This window comes from Lagopus leucura, unplaced genomic scaffold, assembly GCF_019238085.1.
Source record: "Lagopus leucura isolate 7727_CA_CO unplaced genomic scaffold, USGS_WTPT01 Super-Scaffold_741, whole genome shotgun sequence".
NCBI lineage: Eukaryota > Metazoa > Chordata > Aves > Galliformes > Phasianidae > Lagopus > Lagopus leucura.
Genome location: NW_024962256.1, coordinates 11896141 through 11920631, shown reverse-complemented (window position 1 = coordinate 11920631; position 24491 = coordinate 11896141). Strand labels below are relative to the sequence as shown.

The window sequence follows — 24491 nt, the reverse complement described above, 5'->3', positions numbered from 1 at the left end:
ATTTGCTCTGGCCTCTTAGTCGCTCCTCTCACAACCTTGTTTCACACATTTTTGCCTCCATAGCTGTGTGCTGTTCTCCTGGGCACGCCTCATTTCTCACCATTTAGTTTCTGACCACTGCCAGGTGACCTAGCCAAGGACTGGAGACACTGAAGATGCATGGGAATCATCTTCTGCCCCCCACAGAGCTCCCTGCAGTCACCGAGGGGCCGGAGCCCTGCTCAGTGCTGCAGGTCAGCCTAACCCCATCCCACCACCAGGGCAGCAGGGTGCACTCAGCCCCCCAGCCTCACAAGCACAGCTCAGACCTATTGACAACAGGGGCGTCTCCTCCAGTGCCAGCATTGGATGTGAGCCTCCAGAATGTCCTCTAGACAGGAAGAAACACACACAGAATCACAGAATCACAGAATCACAGAATCACCCGGGTTGGAAGGGACCCCAAGGATCATGTAGTTCCAACCCCCCTGCCTAGCAGGGCCACCAAACATACACATTCAGATCAGGTTGCCCAGGACCCCGTCCAACCTGGCCTTAAACACGTCCAAGGACGGGGCATCCACAACCTCCCTGGGCAGCCCGTTCCAGGGCCTAACCACTCTCCTAGTAAAGAACTTCCCCCTAACATCCAACCTAAATCTTCCCTCCTTCAACTTAAAACCATTTCCCCTAGTCCTGCTGTTATCAGCCCTTTTGAAGAGTTTACTCCCCTCCTGGGTGTAGGTTCCCTTCAGGTATTGATAGGCTGCAATGAGGTCACCCCGCAGCCTTCTCTTCTCCAGGCTGAACAAGCCCAACTCCCTCAGCCTGTCCTCATAGGGGAGGTGCTCCAGCCCCCTGATCATCTTAGTCGCCCTCCTCTGGACCCTTTCCAAAATCTCTATGTCTTTCTTGTACTGAGGGCTCCACACCTGGACACAGTATTCCAGATGGGGCCTCACAAGAGCCGAGTAGAGAGGGACAATCACCTCCCTGTCCCTGCTGACCACCCCTCTCCTGATGGAGCCCAGGATCCCATTTGCCTTTCGAGCTGCCAGAGCGCACTGCTGGCTCATATTCAGTCTCTCGTCCATCAGGACCCCCAGGTCCTTCTCTGCCGAGCTGCTCTCAAGGACCGCTCCTCCCAGCCTGTACAGGTGCCTGGGGTTCTTCCGGCCCAAATGCAAAACCTTGCACTTTGCCGTGTTGAACCTCATCAGGTTCACCCGAGCCCAGCCCTCCAGCCTGTCGAGGTCCCTCTGAATGGCATCCCTTCCTTCCACCGTATCAACCGCACCACTCAGCTTGGTGTCGTCAGCAAACTTGCTGAGGGTGCACTCAATTCCCTCATCGATGTCATTAATAAAGATGTTAAAGAGCACCGGTCCCAAGACAGACCCTTGGGGGACACCACTTGTTACCGGCCTCCACCTGGACATAGAGCCATTGACCACCACCCTCTGTCTGCGGCCTTTCAACCAATTGCTTATCCATCGGGTCATCCACCCATCAAATCCACTTCCCTCCAATTTGGAGATGAGGATGTGGTGGGGGACCATGTCAAAGGCCTTGCTCAGGTCCAGGTAAATGACATCGGTCGCCTTCCCTTCGTCCACCAATGCCGTCACTCCATCATAGAAGGCCACAAGATTAGTTAGGCATGACCTTCCTTTGGTGAAGCTGTGCTGGCTGTCTCGGATCACATGCTCATTCTTTATGTGACCGAGCATGTTGTCCAGGAGGATCTGTTCCATGATCTTCCCAGGCACAGAGGTGAGACTCACCGGCCTGTAGTTCCCCGGGTCCTCCCTGCTCCCCTTCTTGTATATGGGAGTGACATGACCCTTCCTCCAGTCGTTCGGGACCTCACCTGACAGCCACGACTTCTCAAATATGATGGAGAGCGGCTCGGCAACCACCTCAGCCAGCTCCTTCAGGACCCTGGGATGCACGCCATCCGGCCCCATAGACTTGTATTCATTCAGTCTAAGGAGGCACTCTCGGACTTGCTCTGCCCTTACAGTGGGGAGGGATTTACCTCCTTGGTCCCCACATAGAGGTTTGGGGATGCAGGGTTCAGGAACATGAAAAAGACTAGAATCCTGGCCACCAGTGAAGACCGAGTGAAACACACGGGCAGGAACATGTTTCTTATTTTGTTCTCTCTGCATGACCTCAGCTCTTTTTATTTTCTGTTTCTCTGCACTGCTAAGCATCTTCAGCCAGCACAGGCCCCAGCCCTTCTGTCTCTGTAAAGCCCATGTCCCAACCTTCTGCTGTCTCTGTTCCTATGCACCATGTCCCTTCGGACTCCCCCATCCTTCCCGTAACACCAGGCGGCAGGGACAGTCAGCATGCTCTGTCAGAGATAGGTTTTCTTTTGCATCTGATGTAAATACTTCCAAAATGAATGATGACTGTATCCGGAAATTCCCAGAGGATGAAAGTCCTGACTTCTGGTCACAGTACTCCTTCCCACTGGAAGATAACTACAGGACCAGTGTTGCAGTGACAGGTTATGTGAATGGGCAATTAATTGAGTTTGCTGACTTGTAGCAAAGAGAAAAACACACAAACCTGCACAGGAAATGCTCTTCTACATAGAATGTTTTTCCTTGTCTCTGTTAGAGACAACAGTGATTCATAATGAAGGAAGTGCTACGCACATCACGCAGAAAATTGTGTGTCATAACCAGCACCATTGTGTGAGCACCTGATTGTAACTGGCTGATGGCAACTAATCCCCAGTATTGTAGTGGGAGGAGGGAAAAACGTCAGTTACAGCTGATAATTAACACCTGTGATGTTAAGAAAGGTTTCACATTGAAATAAGGATGTATTAAATTTAGGTACAGAGCTGTGCACAGTGGGAGCACTACTATGTCTCTTTCAGGTGGGGCTGGAGGCTGGGACAGCAGAGCAGTGAGGACAGCAACACCAGAGAGTTGGTGTCATTAAGCCAAGCAAGCGTTAGCCTAGCTCCAGAGCTCCTTACAGTCCGAACACAGGAGGAGACAGCACTGACAACTCTGGGAGCTGCTGATGTGCCTGTGCTATGTGCCACTGCACACTGCACACAGCCCAGATGCTGCTGGAAGCCCTGCACACAGCATGGCAGCCGGTGGGGTGTGCAGCGTCCTGTGCCTCGTGCTCCCCTTTGCTGCACTACATAAAGCCAAGTGCAGCTCCTCTGACAAACCTGACTGTTATGGTGCTGGCAGAAGACTGCAGGCTCTGAGCCAGCCCTGCTATCTGACTGACCACTGTGTGCTGCTGGAGGCCAAGTTCTCTAAGTTCCTGAGCACAGCAGACCCATGGGTCTGGCCCCACCTACGAGTTCCAGCACGCCACCCCTCTCCCCCCCAAAAACTGCACAGTGCTCCCTAACAAGGAGCTCACCCCCCCAGCCCTCCTGTTCCATGTGCCACCCAGTATGGTCTGAGGATGCTGAGCCAAGGCTTCGGGCACCAGGTGCCTCTGCAGTCCCTCTTGTGCCTGCGTGCTTGCTTATCCCACACAGAGCAGAACAAGTCACTTATGCTCTTTTGGCACAAGTGCTGTGGCTGCATTCCTGTTTTTACAATCTCAGCAAGGCAGTAAAATTAAGCAGAAGGAAGAGCTGCATTTGCTACCTAGAAGCCAGGTGTGCAAGGCAGTAAGACACACAAGCAGCAAGCAGGCACTGTGCATTCAGTAGCAGTGGGGTGGTTGCGGGGCAGGCAACCAACGCGCGTGCAGCAGGGTGGGCACCAAAGCCGTGTCCTGGCAGCTGAGCAGTGCCCTCCTCACGGGCTGCCACACCTCAGGGCTGGAGCTCCTCATTCCAATGACAAACGGATGCTTCTAAAAGAACTCTTTGGGGTGGTAAGTGCATAATTAAAAAAGATGGAGCACTTCAGGTGCAGTGTTCTCCCCACGCACTGGCTGCTGCCGCCGCCTCCTCGTTGTGAACCCACTGCTCACCACGAAGCAGCCAGCACCACGGCCACACAGCGGGCAGACGGGGCTGAGGCAAGGTGGTGTGAGCACAGGGAGCTGGGGTCAAAGCTGTGTTAGGAACCTGCTTCTTGGGGAGGAGGGCTCTCAGGTGCAGGCCCTGCAGTTCTTCCCACCGGGCACCAACATGTAAAAATAAAGTGGCATTAACGTAGCTTTTAACGATCATTTGTAAGCCAGTCCCGTGACTGTATTACATTTTGAGTATTTTCTTTTTAATTTAAAAGTTTGGGGGTTTTTTGTTCGTTTTTTTGAGAAAGAGGTGACATACACAGAAAAGCAATGGCCCTGCCTGTGGCAGGGGGGTTGGAGCTTCATGATCCTTGAGGTCCCTTCCAACCCGGGACATGTGATTCTGTGATTCTGAGATGTTTCCAAAGGCAGTTATTGCCCAGATCCCTACTCCTATTTCTTGAAATTGAGGCATTTTTTCTACCAAAAAGTGTTTCATATGTCAGGGGCAAAAGGCCAAGCCATACAGCATCGCTTGGTAGCTGACAACATCCAGCACCAGAAAGAGAATATTACTGATACATTAACACAAACCTCATCTTTAGTTCCAGTCACATGTGAAAATGCCACTGGGAAAGCATGGCTGTGGTGTTTGGCACACATGTGAGCCTTACAAAGAGGATGAAAGCAGAGTCTCACAGGCCAGCATCCCGACCCCCCTGCCCTCCTTCAGGGGACTGCTGGGACGGAGGCTGGGGAGAAACCCTGTGGCTCCCAATGCACCAACACAGCAATGGATGGGGAACTGCTGGCATGGTGCCTATGGCAGCAACAGCTTCTGCAAAACCCCTCATTGTAACACAGTAAGCAACTGAGCTCAGAAACCAGCAAAGAGATAAGTCCAATTTTAACGCAGAACATGGAAAAGTGACATTCATTTAAATACTGAAAGAGGAAACTCGAGTGCTCAAAACTCGAGGGCTCGAGTGCACCCTCAGCAAGTTGGCTGATGACACCAAGCTGAGCTGTGTGGTTGACGTACTAAAAGGAAGTGAAGCCATCCAGAGGGACCTTGACAAACTCAAAAGGTGGGCCTGTGTGAACCTAATGAGGTTCAACATGCTAAGTGCAAGGTTTGCACTTGGGTCAGAGCGATCCCAGATACGTGTACAGACTGGGAGAAGAACTTGAGAGTAACCCTGCAGAGAAGGACCTGGGGGTGCTGGTGGATGAAAAATTGTAGATGAGCCAGCAGTGTGCTCTTGCATCTCAGAAGGTCAGTGGTATCCTGGGCTCCATCAGCAGAGGGCAGGGAGGTGATTGTCCCTCTCTTCCCTGCTCTTGTGAAGCCCCATCTGGAGTGCTATGTCCAGGTGAGGGGCCCCCAATACAGGAGGAGCTGTTGGAGAGGGTCCAGAGAAGAGCCAAAGATGATCAGAGGGCTGGAGCACCTCTCCTATGAAGACAGGATGGGGGATCTGAGCTTGTTCAGCCTATAGAAGAGAAGGCTGTGGGGAGATCTCATTGCAGCCTTTCAGTACTTGAAATAGGATTATAAACAGGAGGGGAATTAACTTTTAACAAGAGTAGATAGTGATAAAAAAAGGAAGAATGGTTTTAAGCTCAAGGAGGGAAGATTTCTATTGGATGTCAGGGGGAAGTTCTTTACAGAGAGAATGGTGAGGTGCTGGAACAGCTGCCCAGAGAGGTCGTGGATGCCCCATCCCTGGAGCCATTCAAGACCAAGTTGGATGGGGCTCTGGGCAGCTGGTCTAGTGCCTGACCTGGGGATTGGTGGCCCTCCTGTGGCAGGGGGGTTGGAACTTGATGATCCTTGAACCCAAGCCATTCTATGATTCTATGAAACAAAGCCCATTTTGAGAATGATTCTCAAAATGGTATAGTCCTGTGGAACTCCACAAGGTACCACGTTCCAAAGGAAACCTTTGGAAGCGAGCATGAACCCTTCAACGGTGGAATCAAGCAGTCAGCGTGCTCCAGGTTCCTAATAAGCCATGTGTCTGGGTACCCATCTCAGCTAGAGATCGCCTAGTGGTGACAAGACTTTCATCTGCACTCTCTGTCATATTTTCCCCTAATAGCAGGTGGGTCAGGAACCCTACAGCCTGGCATGGGACACTTTGGCAGCAGGGCCCCTAGAAACAGTGCCCAGTGGCAGTGTGTGTGGTGCCCAGCATGCCCAGAGGCCATTACCACACTCCTGGACCAGGCGGTACAGCCCAGGGGGAAACAGAACAGCATGGGTAGTTTGTGTGGAACCCACCATCTGCATTCTCTGCACCCTCACCTAGCTGAACTTCATGTATGGGTTCAATCTCGGAGCAGTGTTCCTCCGAGGCCAGCCCCTGGGAAGCAGCATGCACAGATGCTGGTGGCACCGATCCCATGTATGCAGTCTCCTTGCTGGAGAAGAGGCCCAAATTCTAAAATTAAGTGCTCAGAACGAGCACTTTCTTAGCCCACTCTGTATCAGTAGTTACTGAGTAATTCACAGCAGATCTAAGATTAGCTAATGAAGTCCAATGACTCATCTGCCAGTCCTCCCTGCCACCGGGAAAATTCCATTTTTCTGTACCAACAAAACTTCAGTTGTGCAAATTATAAATGAACGCAGCTTGGAGAGGTCATGGCGACATGAGGATGCTTATCTAGAGCTACTGGCACAGACTGTGCTGCCACTGGAGCAGTGCATACCTGCGCTCCCCGCAGCAGCACGTGGCTGCTCCCCCAGTGCCCAGCCCCACAGCACCAGCCAGCACAACCCCAGCCCAAACCCCTCATTAGCTCACGCCCATCAACTAATTAAAGCCATACCAATTCACTACAGGCTTCAGCAAGCTATATCGCTGAGCAAAATTATGAGGTGGAGGAAAGTAATAAAGAGAATCAAAGCAGAACCCACAAGCCAGAAATAAAATGCAAAACAAGCCCAAACTTCAGACACAGGCACTGCAGCGCCAGTGGGGCCAGCGGGCCTGCAGGGAGGGGCAGCAGCCAGACCCCAGTGCCAGGAAGGAGCCCCAGTGTCCTGCAGCATGAAGGCTTCACGACCACCCACCCTGGGTACAGTCGCCATCACAGTACAGTTGCAGGTCCAAAATGCACAGCTGGGGCTTTGCTCAGCATCCAGTTCAGATATTCTTTTCCATACACATTGTTTCAGGCCACGTTAGGTTGTGGTTATCAAAGCCAAATGCTCCAGCCTTTGGTATCTAATGCAAACCAGCTTACCATTTATGTATTTTTCCCAGAGAAATCAATTTTAAGAACAACTTGCCCAACTTTGAGTTTTATAATATGCACTTAAAAAAAATATTCAGAAGAAAGCAAATACTTTCCATACAGGAGAGGCGCTGGGTTGGACGCCAGCAGCTTGCTCTTACTGGGCACCGCCAGTGCTGCTTAGAAATGCTCTGCTATCAGTAGTAATAAAACCTGGACAGTAACGATCATCTAAGGATCCAGCAAAATCAGAAAACTGACAGCCTAGCAGCTGCCTGTGGCCAGCAGAAGGCTGCTCCCACCTTCACAAGGGGCTGCTCAGGGCCTCTTGCCCACCAAGGGCAGCTGCAGCCGCAGGGAAGGTCTGCACTCCAGGACTGCAGCCGAGCCAGCAGGACATGCTAAAGCAAAGCACAGCTATAGCTGAATGTAGCCAGCTGGCCAGAAGGATGATTTTTTTTTCCCCAAGGAGTGGCAGAGAACCCTGCAGAACCAGCCCAGTGCCAGCGGCCGCTGACCCAGCATCTCAACACCCGTTACTGCCCGGCACGCAGGGCGCACGGGGCCCGGCAGGGCACAGCTCAGCCCCCTCCTCCCAGCACCAACACCTCCAGCCTGCGGGACTATGGCAGGTAAAAAGCTGAAATTCCACAACTCAGTTATGATAAATGATTGCTTCGGGTCAACAGAAGGCGTGGAGAGTTCAATTACACCATAAAATGGTTGGTGGAGGTTTTCCTGCAGCCTGGCTGCCAACCCCTTGCCACGGACAAGGAGGGACGAGGTGGGGGCTGGCCCACGATCCGTGCCACGTACCACCACACAGCTGGCACCCAGCTGGTGGGTGAGCCAGCAGCTGGTGATGGGAGACCACCAGCCCAAGCCCAAACGGCGCCGTCACGGGGGCACCCCACAGCTCACCAAGACACGGGTGCTGCTAAGCCAGGGCACCTGCTGGGTTCATCAGAGCCAGCTATATAACCAAATCACTCTCCAGTTCTATAAAACACCCCACTTCTCCCCTTCAGAGAGTGTGAACCCACTGGGCACAGCTCTCACAGGGGTGCGGAGAGGCTCCCAGACCTGACAGGCTGCTCAAAATGTGTGAGATGTGAGGCCGAGGGAAGGTGGATTGTGCACATATAGCTGCAATCTGCAGATTCAGAATATTCGCAGAACGCCTTCTTACAAGGAAATAGTAATAGCTTTAGCATTTAAGTCAGAATAAAATATAGAAAAATCCCGACCCAAAATACACCAAAGAACAATCTGTGATTCTGCAGGCCCTATGCTTAGGACATCAGCTGTTTGAGCCGAAGCACAGCTGGAGGGCTCAGGAGGAAACCTCCAAAACCGCAGCATGGAGCAGAGGCGGCTATAAGAAGCCGTTAGTGTAACAGGAACTGAAATGAACTGAAGCAGCCCTACCATTTCCTAAAGCCACATGCAAGTTTTAGAATTATATGAAGGGAAACCTTAACAATTGAGCAGAAAGAACAGTGTCACCAGACGTAGGAACTGATTAGTGGTGTTCAAGGGGTAACTCAAAACCAATTGGCAGAGAATACTGAGGACAACTTACAATCCCTGAAGAATTTCCACTTTTTTTTAGCCAAGTAGAGTTTTGCTTTGTCAGAACAAAAGACTAAAGCAAGCTGTTCAGAGCTTCACATCATTACATACAACAGAAACTCCCACTTAACTTCTTAAAATCAGATAAGAAATGGAATACCAGTATGCTCTTGGCTTTTGCTTCTGCATTTGCTGCATAATTCTTATCACTTATCTGCATAATGGACAAAGCAAAAAGGCAATTTGCAGTGAGATTTTTGCTTTAAGCCTTGCCAAAACCAAAGAACAATCATTTCAGTGAGCCAGCTTCTTCAACTCCCATCTGCAGATGGACAGCCACGCTTTGTGCTGGGATATTGCTTAAGGCTGGTGTGTAATCCACTCGCAGAGCTCAGCCTCGGGTTGAGGAAGGACACACACACAGGTCAGGCTGCTCAGGCCCCTGAGGGCTATGTTCTGTCTATACTGAAACTCAGAATCACAGAATCACGTGTCCCAGGTTGGAAGGGACCCCAAGGATCATGAAGCTCCAACCCCCCTGCCACAGGCAGGGCCATCAACCTCCCCATTTCATTCTACACCAGGCTGCCCAGGGCCCCATCCAATGGCCTTGAACCCCTCCAGGGATGGACGGGGCATCCACAGCCTCTCTGGGCAGCTGCTCCAGCACCTCACCACTCTCTCCATAAAGAACTTCCCCCTGATATCCAACCTCAATCTGCCCTCCCTCAACTTAAAGCCATTTCCCCTTGTCCTGCAATTATCTACCCATTCAAAGAGTTGATTCCCCTCCTGTTTGTAGGCTCCCTTTAGGTATTGGAAGGCTGCAATGAGGTCACCCCGCAGCCTTCTTTGCACTCTGCAGCCGTGCACAGCCAAGCAGCGTCCATCTGCTGACTCACCTTCAGCAGCTCTTCATGTTCACTCATCTGCTTCATCCTTTAAGCTGGCATTAACACAGACACACGTCAGATCCTGGCAGCGCAAGGATACAGAGAACAGTGTCACCAGATGCCACCCCACGACTCGTTGAGAAGGGCCACAGTCCCCCCACCCCTCAGAGGGCAGTGAGCCAGTCCAGGCTGTTTGACTGCTGACAGAGGGCCTGGCCGGGGCTCAGCGCCTAAGGTTCTCCTTCAGCTCCCCGTGTGCAGGCAGTCAGGTGGCAGAAGGTATTCTTTGCACTGTGCGGGGCCCGGCGGCCTCAGGGCTGTCCCACACAGGCACAGGGATGCAGCCCATCCCCAGGTACGAAACATGCCCTGGAAAACGGTGGGACACAAAGCTGGAGGCTCCAGGTGTGACTGCAGGGGCCGCTCCACACAGCACCGGCACAGCCCAGCTCCAACATGGCTGCCTGGGCAGGCTGCCACTGCACAACGGCTGGCAGGGCCTTACATGCAGCGGGGGTTGAAGTGCAGCACTGCTTCATCACGGAGGGCCTCCAGACATCTGCACTGCCAGCCCTACTGCCAGCATCAAGGGGAGGACACTGGGCTTGATCTTACCTTCCCTATCCGTTCCATGTTGCTCGCAGCACTGACGCCAGGATGGAGAACACAGGCACTGAGCACCGGCCCTCAGAACTCGAACCAGCAGGCAGTGAGACCCAGAGCGTGGGGCACCTGTGAGCTGTGCCTGGGGCGACTGGCACCATCTGCAGATCGTAGCAGCTCCAGGTAGCTGCTTTTCCTGGACGTGGGGGTTTTGCTTCTTTTCATTTTGCCCTTTTCTTTTAAGCAGCCAGCAGGCTATCTGTAACTCCTGTCAGCTAACTGCTGCTGCTCTGCAGCCACAAAGCTTTGCAACACATCTTGGCAGGGAATGTGTACAATGAACATCTGTGTGCGCAGCGAACATAGAAATCACCTCACATAGCCACCAGCTAGCCCTAAGCTTGAGAGGATGCTAGAAAAAAAAAAAACAAACAGGAAAAAAACCCAGAAATTCCTCAAGACTCATTGATAAAGGCCAAACTGTTTTTTCCCATGAGTGGGAGCACTCAGCATCCTCACCAGCTACACATGCTGTTTTGGAGATGGGGACAGCAGATGCCAGGTAAACAACTGCTTCTTAAAGGCTGTACACAAGGTACAAGAACACCTTCTCTATACACTGCTGTCTTTTTTTTACATTTATTTCTGGAAAACAGGAAAATTATTTGTTTGCAGAGGTAGCCAAAATTGGCCTTGGGAGACAGATGTCCTATTTTAGCAATACATTTTAGTTTGCTTGTTTACCACAGCCTTTCAACAGTTTTAAGAGAAACATTTTTGACTGAATGCTCTTATCGAGACTGAGCAGAAGGGATTTTCTGGTGTTGGACTTTTCATGTTAAACTTTGTTGCTGTTAGGCAGAAAGAGGAAGTTCGGATCTCTCTTGCTGACGTTCACAATACCACATTACAACCAGCATAAATCAAGAAAACAAGCTTCTATGTTTTCCTTTCCACTCGGTCTTTGAATTTGACAACAGTTCGTCGCAGTATTTGCTGCAACAGATTAAGAAGAAACAGGAAGCAAAATCTGTGCAATGGTTCTTCAGCTAGAAGCTAATCTTCTAGCACACGCAGATGACATTTAACCTAGCAAGGGCAACTGAACTCTTCTCGGAGCACCAGAAGCAACAAATTCCTACCAATATTTGATATTCCTCATCAAATTCCAAGACAGGACCTCTTTCCAGGGAAAACCTAAACGACTGCAGACCAAAAGAAATTAAGTGATTTAGTTTCAGAAGTTTGATTACAGGTCACTTTAGTTTGTAAGCCATTTCTCCTGTAGGGTGGACAGCCCGCTTGCTTTCTCTCTTTTTCTTAAGGACTGCCAGTCACTTCTGGTAATGTGTGAGGATGAGGACCTCTTCTACCCAACGGCAGGTGTTTAAGAGGCCTTATATTACACTTGCTGACTAGAAGGTGTGGACACACAAGTTAGCTCATCCTCCAGCTGGCCCACCAGGCTAACAACTCACCTCCACACACGTAGTGCAAGCAGACCAAAGCTGTGCTGCCCACGGCTTCGGGTGACTTCATTTCCCTCACTTAGCACACACAGCCATCCGAGTTACCCGCTGACTACTTGTTCGCGTACTTGTAAACATCAGTTCTCTCAGCTCTGCAGCAAATCACATTAAAAAGCTTTAACATATGCAATGACAGCCACATTGTTACGTGTTGCACATTTTCCAAGTTTTAATAGACACAAAAGTGAGTCCGTTGTATTTAAGACACTACAATGATTTCATTCTTCTGTATGTCTTCCTCCAATTACATTTCTCAGAGTACATAATGGAGTAAATGTTTGGTAGCTTTAAAATTAGAAGTGTGTGAAATCTGTAAGTAAAATAAGCAGCAGCATAATTTTGGGGATTTTATCAAGAATAGCTAACTTTTAGGTAATAAATACATTCCAAGTTGTGTTTTTTTGCTGTTCTCCTAGTTCATTGCCGTATGACTTGTCAAATTCTCATCCTAGATTAAGAAATCCTTTTCTTTCCTGCCAGCCTCACACCAGAAGAGCCTCCTAACTCCACGTCCCAGTGACTGTCACCTCTCCCAGATGATGATAAGCAGTGCAAGCTGACAAGGAAACCCATCCTCCTGTCACGTGCATGGCAACCTCCCGCTTCTCCTGGGGAGCGTGTCAGGATGCGTACAGACTTCGTGACATTCTAGGAGAACAGCTGTGCTCTTATCTTCTTTACCTTGAAGAAAGTGAGAGAGGGAGAGGTTACTGCGAGGCACGGGCTGAGCGGCAGTGGCGGAGGCACACAGTCTGGACTCTGGCTAAATATAGCCTGGCATTCTGCAGCTTCTAGCTTGCTCAGCAGGCAGCAGCAGCAGCAGCAGCTTCGGAAGAAGCCTGTCAAGTTAACAGATCTAAAGGAGGAGTGGGAATTTTCTCCAAGACAGACGTGATATGAGTTCCAGAGATAATAAAAATCTTCAGTCTCTACCTTAAAGCCTTTTAAGCCCCTGCTCAGGGTGGGGTCTTGTGGGTTAATCTGCCACGAGTTCCTACAAAGAGCACCGCGTACAGAACATCTGCTCAGTTCTGCCTTCACTTTTCAAAGACAATCTATAAAATAGGATTATTTCCTTCTTGACAGCAAGCCTTACAGAAGCTTTTCCAAGTACCAGCAGCTGCTCAAGGCACCGACTGCTGCCACAGTACACAAATCCTGCTCTAAGTGAAGAGGTGCGGCACCCCAAGCTCCAAAGGGAAGAGCTGGCCCTGCCTCCCCTCCACAGCCCCGCTCACCGTGGGAGCTCCTTTCTGCTCCAGATGTTTGTGCCAGGCTCCATGAGAACGCAATGCCACAGCAGTGCTGCACATCCCTCAGGTCACCCAGTGTCTGACTCAGAAGGACAGTGCTACCAGCCTCCTGTCAGCCACCCTTGCACAGCTGGATGTGACCAAACACACTGGCCCATTTCTGAAGAGTATTTAGGCAATGAGATACGTGAGATGCTCTTTTTACATTCAGAAATGCTAAGGAATACATTTAGAAATGCTAAAGAAAAGATGAAGATACCAAGTGGCAGTGAAGTTTGCTTCACACTTGATTTGTGGCCCTTTGGCACTCTCACTAAATATCAGCCACTACAGAAGGCAGAGGACAGGCTCCCACAGGATCATCTACTGGAGAGCCATGGGCCTGTTGCAGGAAAAAAACACCAAAGAGAACAGTACAAACCTGCAGCTTTCTGCACCTTATCTGCATGCCAGGTGCATTTGCCCTGGTGCTGTGAGTCAGTTTAAAGGCACATCCATTTGTCTGCGTGTGGAGAAGCCAGAAGAGCAGAGTGAAACAGTTTAATGAAACTTAGAACAACTTACAAATGAATTTTTTAAAAATGGCATAGGGACCTACACCTGCACTTCCAATTACAAAAGCATTTCTGCAACATACTTCAAAAGGAATTCAGTTTGAAACAGTTCAAAACAGATCGGTCCTAACATGTGTCCATGCCAAATCAACTAGAGAGGCCGAGTCAAAGCCACGGGACATGTAGGCAAACAGGATTGATGCTAAGAAGCAACAAATCAAAGACATTTAAAAGCCCCTCATAGTTGACATTTGTGACTTCTAAGTACAGAACACAATTAAACCAAGAATGCCAACACCAAACACTGAAAGATGACTACATTTCCACCACAGCTGAAAATGTACCAATACCTCCTCTGCAGGCATGGAACCAAAAGAGACACCAGTTTGCACAGCCTCATCACCCAGAAGGATTCTGAACATTGCACTCTCATTTAAGACTTCAAAGATCTGATTTAACGCACCATGAACATCAGCCCCAAAAGCTGTATTTCAGAGGGCTGCAATCAGATTCCATGAACTCCTTCAGCCTTCATCAGAATTATCCTGCTCCTAACAAACTGAGATGCCGTATCACCTTGTGTGCATTTTTATTAACTTCCAAAGTCTACAGACTTGGTAGAATATCCCTCAAACGCGTTTTGCAAGAAGCTGACTCTTCAGAGACAGATTATGGATGGAGAATATTTTGTATGAAGAGAAACTCTGCATTCCACTGTTGAGAAGGTAGCAGCAAGCCCTCAGGCCAGGCATACACCCTGCGATCTCACGCTAACACTCGGAGGACAGAAGTGTCACAGCAGGAGCATGGTGCCAAGCAGGGTCACGAAGCTCCGTGCGCTGCCCAGCTCAGGTTGAGGCTGCCCTGCCTCAACGACCGGCTGCACCGGGCCAACACGCGTCCTGCAGCAGCAACACAGTGACCGTCATTCATAGCGTGCGCCCAGCTGCCTTCAAGGGCTCCTTTGGAGAAGCCCAGGCACGGGGCAGCTCATAACTGCAGTGGGGCAGCTCCCACTGCGGCCCTCTGCCCACCGAGGCAGGCCAAGAGCTGAAGGAGCGGGGACCGCTCACCTTCTCCACACGTGTAGCTCATTTTGGACACAATTAGCAGCAGGCTGAGAACTAGCATTGCCAGACCGGTCTTCCTCCAGACAGCTCCCCTCTGGGGAGAGTCAGACTGGGCAGCAAGCTGAGGGGAACCGAGTGCCGGTACCTGCAGCAGCCCAGCCAGCACCCGAGAATCTGGGGGCTTCAGGCAGGCTCCCAACTGTCCTTCCTTCTGAAGGCAGCGCTGCTGAAACACCTGATCAGGAGAAGCTGAGGGACAGGCAGAGCGGCCCTGTGCTTGCCATGACCCAAGAAAGCAGGACCCAAGAAGTGGGCCAGCAGCGCAGCCAGCACCTCACCTCCAGCCACCCCAAGGTGCTGTGCATGGCTGGCTGGGTTGGCAGGTGCATCTGCAGCACCAAGCCCACCGGCCCAGCAGCTCTGGGGAGAAACAGCATCAGCTCTGGGGCTTTCTGCTTTAAAGCTCAAATTACTGGCTTGGATCAAACAGAGTAAGTCATCATTCATAAAGGAAATTAAACCAGTAATTTGGCTACAAGTCATTTCTTCAACTGCAGAAAGCACACAAGGTACACACTTTTCAAAAAGAAAAAGGTTTTCACAGCAGTGAAAATCTAATGCAGATTAAACAGGACCTGGTACGTTGGTTAATATTTTCTTCAGAAAAATATTCAACTCAATGAAAAAAAAAAGCCTTCTTTAAAAAACACCCTACTCTTCCCTTCTGTCTTTCTTCCACAAAGGCACACATGCCAGCAACCAAAGAAACGCTCACACAGATAATGCGAGGCAGTCAGCACGACGTGGGAAAGGTGAGGCACGTGATACTGGAAAGTACACACAGCCTTGTGAGCTGAGTGGAGTCTGCTCACACAGGCCCAGGAGCCTTTGAGGACCAGAGCACTGCTGGCACCAGGGCACAGCCCTGCAGCCTCAGCACGGATGGGGCCGCAGCCCCTGCCCTCCTGCACTCAATGGACCTCACCACTGCCACGTGTGGCAGGATCTGCTCCTGCTCAGGGGCAGGGAAAGCTCTGGAAGAGAGAGCACTTTCAACTCACTGAGGAGCTAGACTTGGGTGGAGGGACTGCGAGATATGGAGGACAAGCTGAGGCACTAGACACCGTCTCTGTCATCACTGACAGACACAAGAAGCCTACAATCTCGGGCCATGCAAGGCTTTCTAAACTTGCCAATGCAAAGTCCAGATATTCTTTAAAAGTAGGTGCAAAGTACCCAACAGATGCATCAAGCAGTTCAAAACAAATAAGCTGGGCACCCAGCTTCAACTAGTTTGTGGGATATGTGCATGCAGCTTCTGCTGCCTTTTTCAGGCAGAACTCGGAATCTGTTACTCACCCCCCACACCTGCTCTCATTCATGCTGACCTGCATCAGTAAGGGCACTTTCTGGAAGAAAAAAAAATCCTACCTATGTATCAAGGCTGAAAATCAACAATTTGCACGTTTTTGATATATAACAGTTTTCACATCAATTTTTAGCTTCAAAGTGCAATGCTTTATTTCCAGCAACTCCCTGCCTTTCATGCCTGAGCACTGAACTGGGAAGTACCTCTGCCAGCCTCATGGGCCAAGCACCTTCACAAGATATTAACGATGCATGGCTACTGAAGATACCTTAATCTCCTGTCCTCCAAAGGAACCGGCACCCTTCTCTACACAGCGTACTCCCGTTTCCAAATATCCCCTGTTCCTTCATGGCACAAATCAGTCTTACAGGTGCAACCTGAGGGTGCTCAAAACTTTGCAAACATCTGCCTAACTGCAACAGACAGAGCATGAACTGAGGCAGAAGGACCTCCTCCGCAAGGACTTCCCCCACGGTGCTGCCCAGTGCTTACCTCTAAGCCGCCTGTCACAATCCCTGAGCCTGAGATCCCATCTGCCACCTCACCGTGCTCCTGGGAAAAAGGGAAGCCAGCTACAGTGTAACTTTAACAAACCAAATGGGTAAATAAATACAGGTTAGGAAAGAGGACAGAAATTCCCATTCTCAAAGCAGAGCAGGGCTGCAGGCCACCCAGCCCTCTGCAGCTCCTCAGCCTCCTGCTGCATGCTCACCACTTCCACTGCACTCGAAGGTCCTCTCTGCACAGGAGAGGATCTTGCTGTCCTCCCAAAGAGAGCTGCCAAGCCCTTCAGTTTACACAAATCTCCTTTGGCAGCTGAAGTTACAGCTCACATAAGATGATCACATTCTTTTCTTGGGAATCTGTGCAGCCTGCGTGCACTTAGAAACAGCACAGCGTATGGCCAACTGGCATTTCCAAACCATACACCCAGGGCAGCGGATGCAAAGGGGCAGAAGGCGGCACAAACTCAGATCCAGACGTCTGCAAATGCAGCAGCAGTGGTCACAAACGCCCAAGCGCTCTGAGAAGCAGGGCAATCAGCAGGCTGCTGCCAGAGGTGCAACTGCAGTCCACAGCACGATGCACAGAGGTATGCAGTGCAGGCTGCTCCAGACTTGTTCTCCCACTTTGTGTCAGTGTACACAACGCTGACTCCAAGCTGTCTGAAGGAAGACTTTTGAGAGGCAGTAATTAAGCAGGATGCTTGGTTTTAGTTGACTGAACCATCCAGAAACCAGGCCAAGAAAAATCTCAGCACTCCTCTTCTGGGCTGAAATATTCCACGTGACCAGGTAGGTGTTTTTAGAACTACAGCTACCACAGCTTTCTATGCAGTTATATAACCTTTTTGGTGCCACTGGTAGAGCAGAGAGGAGTAAAAGGAAAAAGAAGGCTGGTTTATGTTGCTTCATGAAGTGCTGGCAAGCAGCACTGGCTGCATGCGCATACGGAGCCCTGAACATCTTTGAAGGTGAAGTCATAACCCAACGTTCCAAATTTTACATTAGAGCTTACTATATATAGCAGGCACGCAATAAGCTTTGATTTCTGCTGCATGCAGTTGCAGGGTGCTTTGTTGACGAATGGCTGAACGGATGGATGTGGAGGGTCTATTAGCTAATAGCAGAACAACAAAAGTCCTCAGAAAGGCAGCTTTTTAACATTTAATGGTATCACAGTCACAGCACGCCTGGGGGCAAGGGGGAATAAAGGATTCCAGACTGGAAATGAAAATGGATATACATACTGTAAGCTTGTTCCACATAGAGATAAATACGAAAGTCTACAGCAGTATTTGTAAAGAGCTTTACTATTAAAGAGCTGCCTTTATAAAATCTGAGATAAGCTGGCTTTTTAATCATTGCGAAAGATAACAGAAAAGCAATTGTTTAGCTCTAGGAACTTCAACTTTACGCAGCTGCAGGACTAAATATGAAGTTCAAATATGATGTTATCAAAAAAGTGAGCAGAAAGCAAATGCAACAGAGCAAGAGAGCTTCCTGTCCTCAGGAGAGCATCAGCTACGGAGTGCACAGTCAGGCTGCAGTGCCATGCACATGGGGCCTGGGCACATCCCGCAGTGGAGGCTGTTGAGAAATGCATCCCCAGCACCCAGCTGCAGCCTCACCACTCCCCACAAAGCCCTTCTGCCCACCCCCCACCTCTGCAGACCAATCCCAGACCCGAACTGGGCTGAGGACAACACAAGAATTCGCCCCAGGTCTGTAAAAGCCTCCCAGCTATCACTCCAGGCAGACGGTGCTGAGGTCAGTCTCTTTCACTCCATATTTCAGCCTGTTTCTTCTGGCTTTTATTTTTTTTCCCCAACCTACAGTCCATAGCTCTGATCACCAAGAGCTCAGCTCTCCACAGCAGCCACTTTGGTACACAAAAGGCAAGTTCTCCACTGTATTTCTAGCATCGTCAGCTGCTGCCGCAGGGCACCTCGCAGGCTGACCAGGCTCAGGGACACCAGCGTCCTGTTCCCAGCAGCCTCCTGCCCCCGGGTTGCCACAGACGCCCCAGGGCTGCAGGGCCAGACCTGAGCCTGAACTGTCCTCCCCCTTCAGCTGGGCAGCACACAGCCCACCCCCAGCTGGGACTTTGGATGGCCCCAAAGGGCTTCCAAAGGACCGGCAGAGCCGATGCCCTCCACAATCCCAGGCACTCACTTTTCCAGGCCCTGCAGTAGGAGCAGTGCCAAGGAAGGGCCGGGCCAAGTGCTGGCTCCAAGCCCAGGGAAGGTGGGACCTGACAGCCAGCAGGGCAGGCCCAGGCCAGGGAGGCCAGCTCATCTGCTGGTGCTGTCACTGCTTTCAGGCACTGCTGTTAACAACGGCCTTCAGCCTCAGAGCGAGCAGAGCCAGCATCAGCGCTGTGGCACCAGCACAAACTCAGCTGCGAAGCAGGAGCCATCTCTGCAGCACACAGTGCCAGGCTGGTGGCAGCCCTGCACAGAGGCTACAAAAGCAGAAGCTACAAGGCCTGAGAACATGCTGAGTGTGTGTTTTTCTCCTGGCTACACTGTGAACCAAGTGTCTTACCACGTGGCTTTTACGAGCTGCTAGCCTCCCTGCTGTTCTTCCAGAAACCTTGGTTTAAAGACAGTGACAAGGTTTTAATAAAGTACACTCCTTGCAAAAGAATAAGGATAGAATAATAAACACTCAAAACTGTCATACCAGCTTTTCCAACCCAAAAAGTTTTCTTTTTTTTTTTTTTTAAATCCAGTTGCTTGCTGTTCTTTATGCATTTGCAAATACTTGAATGGCTTGTATGTTTTTTCCAGCAGTTCCCCTCCATGGCTTACAGCACCATATGTCAGCAGAGATCCACAACAGAATGTGTCAGCAGCTCCCAAGCCCTGCAGTGCCTGGACACTCAGGAGCAAAGTGCAGATGCTGGACGCACCTCCTGAGCACAGCGAGGGGCCCTTGTGCAGCTCCTGGAGAAGTCACCACACGGTGCACTTTTCCAGCTGCAAAGTGCAGTATTACAGCCACACGCCTGCTCCTGGAAACAGCTGTAACCGATCCGAGGCTGTGCTGCCTGTCAAAGACCAGAGCCTTCTGACATTGAATTGTAGCTCAGGTGTCAGTGTGCAAGTCCTAGGACTAAGGAAATGCAAACATGAGAGAAAAGTTAAGTTACAACATTCAGGAAAGAACAGTCAACTAGCAGCTGGTGAAAACGCTGCAGAGCTTCCCTAGGATCACTCAAGGAAAGCAATAAAGTCCTGGTGGAAGAGAACTAGATAGAGGGCAAAGCTCAGAACCAATGAGCTGTCATCCAAGTGACGTATCAAAGCCCCAGCACGTGGGTTTGGCAGGGAATCTGAGCAAGCATGGCACACGTGGAACACAGGAAGTTGTTTTGTTCTGCTTTTCTCGTTTCCTTCTGAGTAAATGCAGCTGTTTCTCAAATCATCATGCAGGCAGCTCACCTCAGACACAAGTAAGGCAGAAAATCAACTTTACAAAGCCAGCTGACCACCAACACAACAGCAGTACATGGTAAATGCCTCTATGCATTTGCACGTACGTGGGAAGGCTTGGCCAAAGAACTCACAGGGAAGGAAGGGTACGGTGTAGCCATGTCATCGCATCGTTTTCTCGTTGCTCTCATCATCTTCTCTTTGCCCTCAGTTTACAGACCTGCTCCATCCTCTCTGCTCTTTTCCTACAGGACAGCACAGCTCACAGTACTACGCAGGCAACAGCATCCACCTGCTGACGTGGCCCCAAAGCGGTTTATCCAGGAGCCGTGGATCCTGGCCATTATTCACCATAATGCAGCTTCTGAGCATTAGGATTATTTATGCTCCAGATCTAGCTAGTAACAAATTTGGGTCAAATGCGAACACTCTCAATATAGTAAAGCTTCTAGCCACAATTAAGCAGCAAGATCAAGGCCGAAGCTTAAATGCTGCTGCTGCCATTACATATTCTTACTTGACTGACTGTCCAGTTGTCCAGAACTGATGGTTGGACTGGATGATCTTGAAGGTCTTTTCCAACCTTGGTGATTCTGTGAACCCTGAGCCCACAAGATGAACATGCCACAGTCTCAGTACACACTCCTACCAGGCTTGTTGGGATGGAATAACTCAATTCAAGCAACTTTGTCACTCTCCAGCAAAGGATACAAAAGACCTTTTTTGCCCCAGGATTATAGGAGCACTAGCCATCACAGTCCCATTGCACTCCAATTGCTGAGGTACAGAACAGTGAGCAGCCCGCAGCAGAAGCAGCACTGGCTCACGCACACAAACAGTCCTTCTGGCATCAGAAAGAAAACTCGGGGAAAAGCTTGCAAGACAACACAGTGAACCAGTAAAATCCACTGCAAGACACTATGTAACAGGTGCATATTTGACAAGGAGATTCTGCCCAATGATAAGTAATGGTTTTCAGATTAAAAACTAGTCCACCCCCTTGTTTAATAGTATCACAGATGAGGTCCCACCTAGGAAACTACGACTGGAAGGTTGTGCAACAGTTCTAGATCTTCCTCAAGGTGATGGAATTTTCCCCATGGATTTCAGTGCGGCAGGCAGCAGCAGTGCTACACACGGCCATCCACTCCCAGCCACACTGCGCCCGGCATCTACAGCCACTGCGTTTTCATCAGGGACAAAGTTTTACTGTTTAGTGTGAGAGGAGACCTCCCCACCTCCACACTTGCAACCAGCAGAAGTACAATACAGAGGCATCAAAAAGAATTAGTTCTCATTTCCATGTTTCCAATTTTATGTCCTCCACGATGTTGCAGGTGAAGACCAAAAGAACAGCAGTTGGTGTCCTGACCGGCCTGCAGCAATGCACCAATGCTGCGGCAAGCCAAGCCAGGGGCTGTGAAACACTGCTCCCCAGCAGCCAGTTTTTAGTAGCATCATTTTCAATAGTCATAAAGAAAGTGCCATCATAAGAAATAAACAGTGCAGGGTTGCAGTAACTGCAGGGGAAGAAAGGACCTTCAAAAGCATCTAATTCTTGTGGGTAACCACTTGGTATCAGCACCTAGGTGTGATAAATACAACCTCAACTCCAGGAAGAGTCTTAGTTCAGAAAACAGCCTGGGGCTGCTGACCCTTCAGCCTGACAGGATTAGTTCTGCCTCAACTGAGTTACCACCAGTACTCACCACATCCCAGCTGCAGATGACTCTCCTACCACTGCAATTCCATCAGCTCTCCGAGCAAACACTGCTCGCTTCCTGAAGGGGTCAGCTGCTTTGGGCACCCCTCACAATTTGGGCCTCGGTCCCATAGTCCTCCCAAAGCTGTGGAGCCAACAGCTCTTATCGCCTCTGAAATCACCACCACCTCCTCACACCCAGGCATTTAAGACTAAGAACTGCTGAGATCAGTTCTTAAGAAATGCAAACAGTGGAACGTTGGTTAAAAAAAGATATGGAAGCTTCTCCAAGGAAGCACTGGCCCAGCAAGCACTCACCTGATACTGGTGGCACAGTTATGTTTCAAACTGTGTTAAGAGATCTCTTATTTCTGGAGTCAGGTGCTCCACCGCCTTGGCAGCCTCTGTGATAGCTTTGCGATACATCCCTTTCTTCTTGCGATTAAATCTCAGTTTGAAAAATTCAGAGAAAGGAGAAAGTTTTGAAACAGATAAGAATGAAGTCGTTGGAGAACCAAACCACGACACTTTGGCTTCTCGCCATGAAGGTTCCCCATTTTCCTTCTGGCTAAGGTTTATGTCAAGAACGCGCGCCGGCCACCACGGAAATCCATGAATTTTACCCCAAACAATATCCCCCACTGCTACAGTCCTTCCGTCTTCAGTGACGCATTTAGACACGCTTTGGGTATGCAGCCTAACTGTCAAGGGTGGCACAATTTTACGCTCATCTTTTGAAGATGAAGAGACAGACGCATCATCACCAGGTAAAAAGTCACACATTTCTGGTGATGTTACCTCCGAACTAGAAGACTTGGATTCGTCTAGACTGTCATTACTACACACTGACAAACTAGAAGAATCCGCTTTTCTCTTCCGGTAATTCATAAGGAAAGCCAAGTTTTCGTGTCCGTCTTTACCTTGGGGAAACCTTTTAAAGTCGTCATCTTCACCCGAACTCCCCGAAGAGATCTCGGCCAAACCTCTGTCTGCTGATTCATTGGCGTAAAATGCACCGGGATTCGTCTCCCTGCTGTTCTGAAGGACGTTTATCTCATCGATAAGTTCTGCCTTATAGATAGAAACGCTCTGGCCGTCGTTGATGCGATGGGGCTTCAGCCGGATCTTTGGAGGCGGGACATCAGCACTGGGATGCACCGGCCGCGTCAGCTTCAGTTTGGGGATGGAAGCAAGCTGGCTGCCCACTGCCTTGTCCGTGAAGCCCTTGGTTTCTTGACATTGCTCAGCATCTCCGACCTCCTCCCGGTCCTCCTCTCTGTTCTGCAGCAGCTGTTCAGGACAGAACGGTTTCACTGAGCCGTGCACTCGGGAGGGGATCTTCACCACCTCGCCTTTCCCTTGCGGCGTGCTGTAGGATATTTTGATAACTGGCGTGCGATGCACCAGCTCCCCGGCAAACTTGTCATCCTCTCTCTTCTCTCTTTTGTTCCTTTTCTCCAGGCACTCAGAGTCGCTGTGCTTTTTCTGTTCCTTGTCTTGAACGCTCAGCTTCCTCCTGGTTTTAGCGTTCTGCCCCGCCGCATTCTCATCCTCAGGGTTCAGGGTATTTTTACACTTCTCGCAGAGCACCTGCCTGGGCCGCAGCCTGATGGTGCTCATGATCAGCCGTCCCGGGTCTCTGTTCCGCGACAAACGTCGCCGCGTCCTCTTGATGGCCCGCGGCGGCGGCTGTGGAACCCACTGGCTGTAGGTGTGCCGCAGCCACAGCGGGCGTGGGAACGGCGCTCCCTCGAAGTAGGGCGGGTACGGCGGCACAACGCCGGGCGGCGCGGGCAGCAGCGGCGGCACCTGGTCGTCCCCGGGCTGCGGCTGCATCTCACTGTGCGTGGGATCAGCAGGAATGGCGCAGGCAGTGGCAGGAGGGTCCTCGGGCTTTGGGAAGGAGGAGGGCAGACAGAACAGCCCGGACCTGGAGCGGGGTGAGAGATGGAGGGAGACGGTCAGGGTGGTGGAAGAGGCACCTCTGGATGGCTGCGCAGCTAACGCGCCAGTTCCACAAAAACAGAAAAGCACACCACAAAAACCTCCATGTCCTAATAATGCGGTATTTTTCCCTTTTAAAACAAGGCAACCATATCTACAACTGAAAGAAACAACCGTTTCAAAATTTAGAAAAGATGTCCTACTCCTGTGCCAGAGAAGGCACAGAGAACAGCTTCTCTTTCCACTCATTGTTTGCACAGAGAGGTTCTGCACTGACTTCTAAGTTCCAGAAGGCAAAGCAGCACGCTCTGGGAACAGGCTGGTACAGGCACAGGAAGGCAGTGCTCCATACGTGCAAGCGCAGCCCCAAAGGAGCCACCAAAGCCCCTGCCCGCACTGTGCCTGCACACCTGGCTTTCAGCTTCCCACTCAAACCCGCAGCACCTGGTTTTGCTGTGCATCTCCTGCTTCCCAACCATGGGCTCACTGGTGTAGTTCTGCTCCTCCCCTCATCTTTGCATATGTGACCATTTGTAACAACAAATACGGCACTGCTTCAGGAGAGCCAGGGTAAGGGCAGCAACTGTTGGTCACTGCCTCATTTCAGCATGTGTCATCCAAGCACAGGTACCATACCTTGCACAGGTACTGCCATAAGAAATTCGTCTGCGGCACCAAATCTCAGAACTGCGCCTCATCTCTGGCACCAGAATCCCTGGCTGTGGCCTGACACTTGGCAATATAATGCCAGCACAGCACTTCAGCAAATATCCACCCTTATGCACAGCACCAGAACGGGCATCTCTCGCTATCCTGATTTTCCAGAGATCCTTCTGTGGGGATCCTTAAGCGTTTCAGCTTCTTTACCATTTCTGAAATGAGGTATGGATGAGTC

The 24491-nt window shown here is 50.5% G+C and overlaps 1 protein-coding gene across 2 annotated transcripts in view; it reads right to left on the bottom strand.

The window, feature by feature from the left end:
* PWWP2B (PWWP domain containing 2B) overlaps positions 1-24278 on the bottom strand; it is a 31629-nt gene extending 7351 nt beyond the window's left edge. Inside the window, exons 1-2 of one of the 2 annotated variants that reach the window (XM_042863726.1) lie at positions 21971-24275; positions 11912-12448 (exon numbers count right to left, since the gene is read on the bottom strand). In XM_042863726.1, coding sequence (XP_042719660.1) covers positions 21989-23845 — 1857 coding nt within the window. In that variant the 5' untranslated portion in view covers positions 23846-24275 and the 3' untranslated portion in view covers positions 11912-12448; positions 21971-21988. Of the gene's footprint in view, positions 1-11911; positions 12449-21970 lie in introns of those variants that run through there. The other variant, XM_042863727.1, reaches the window with a different exon arrangement.
* Positions 24279-24491: the final 213 nt, after the last annotated feature.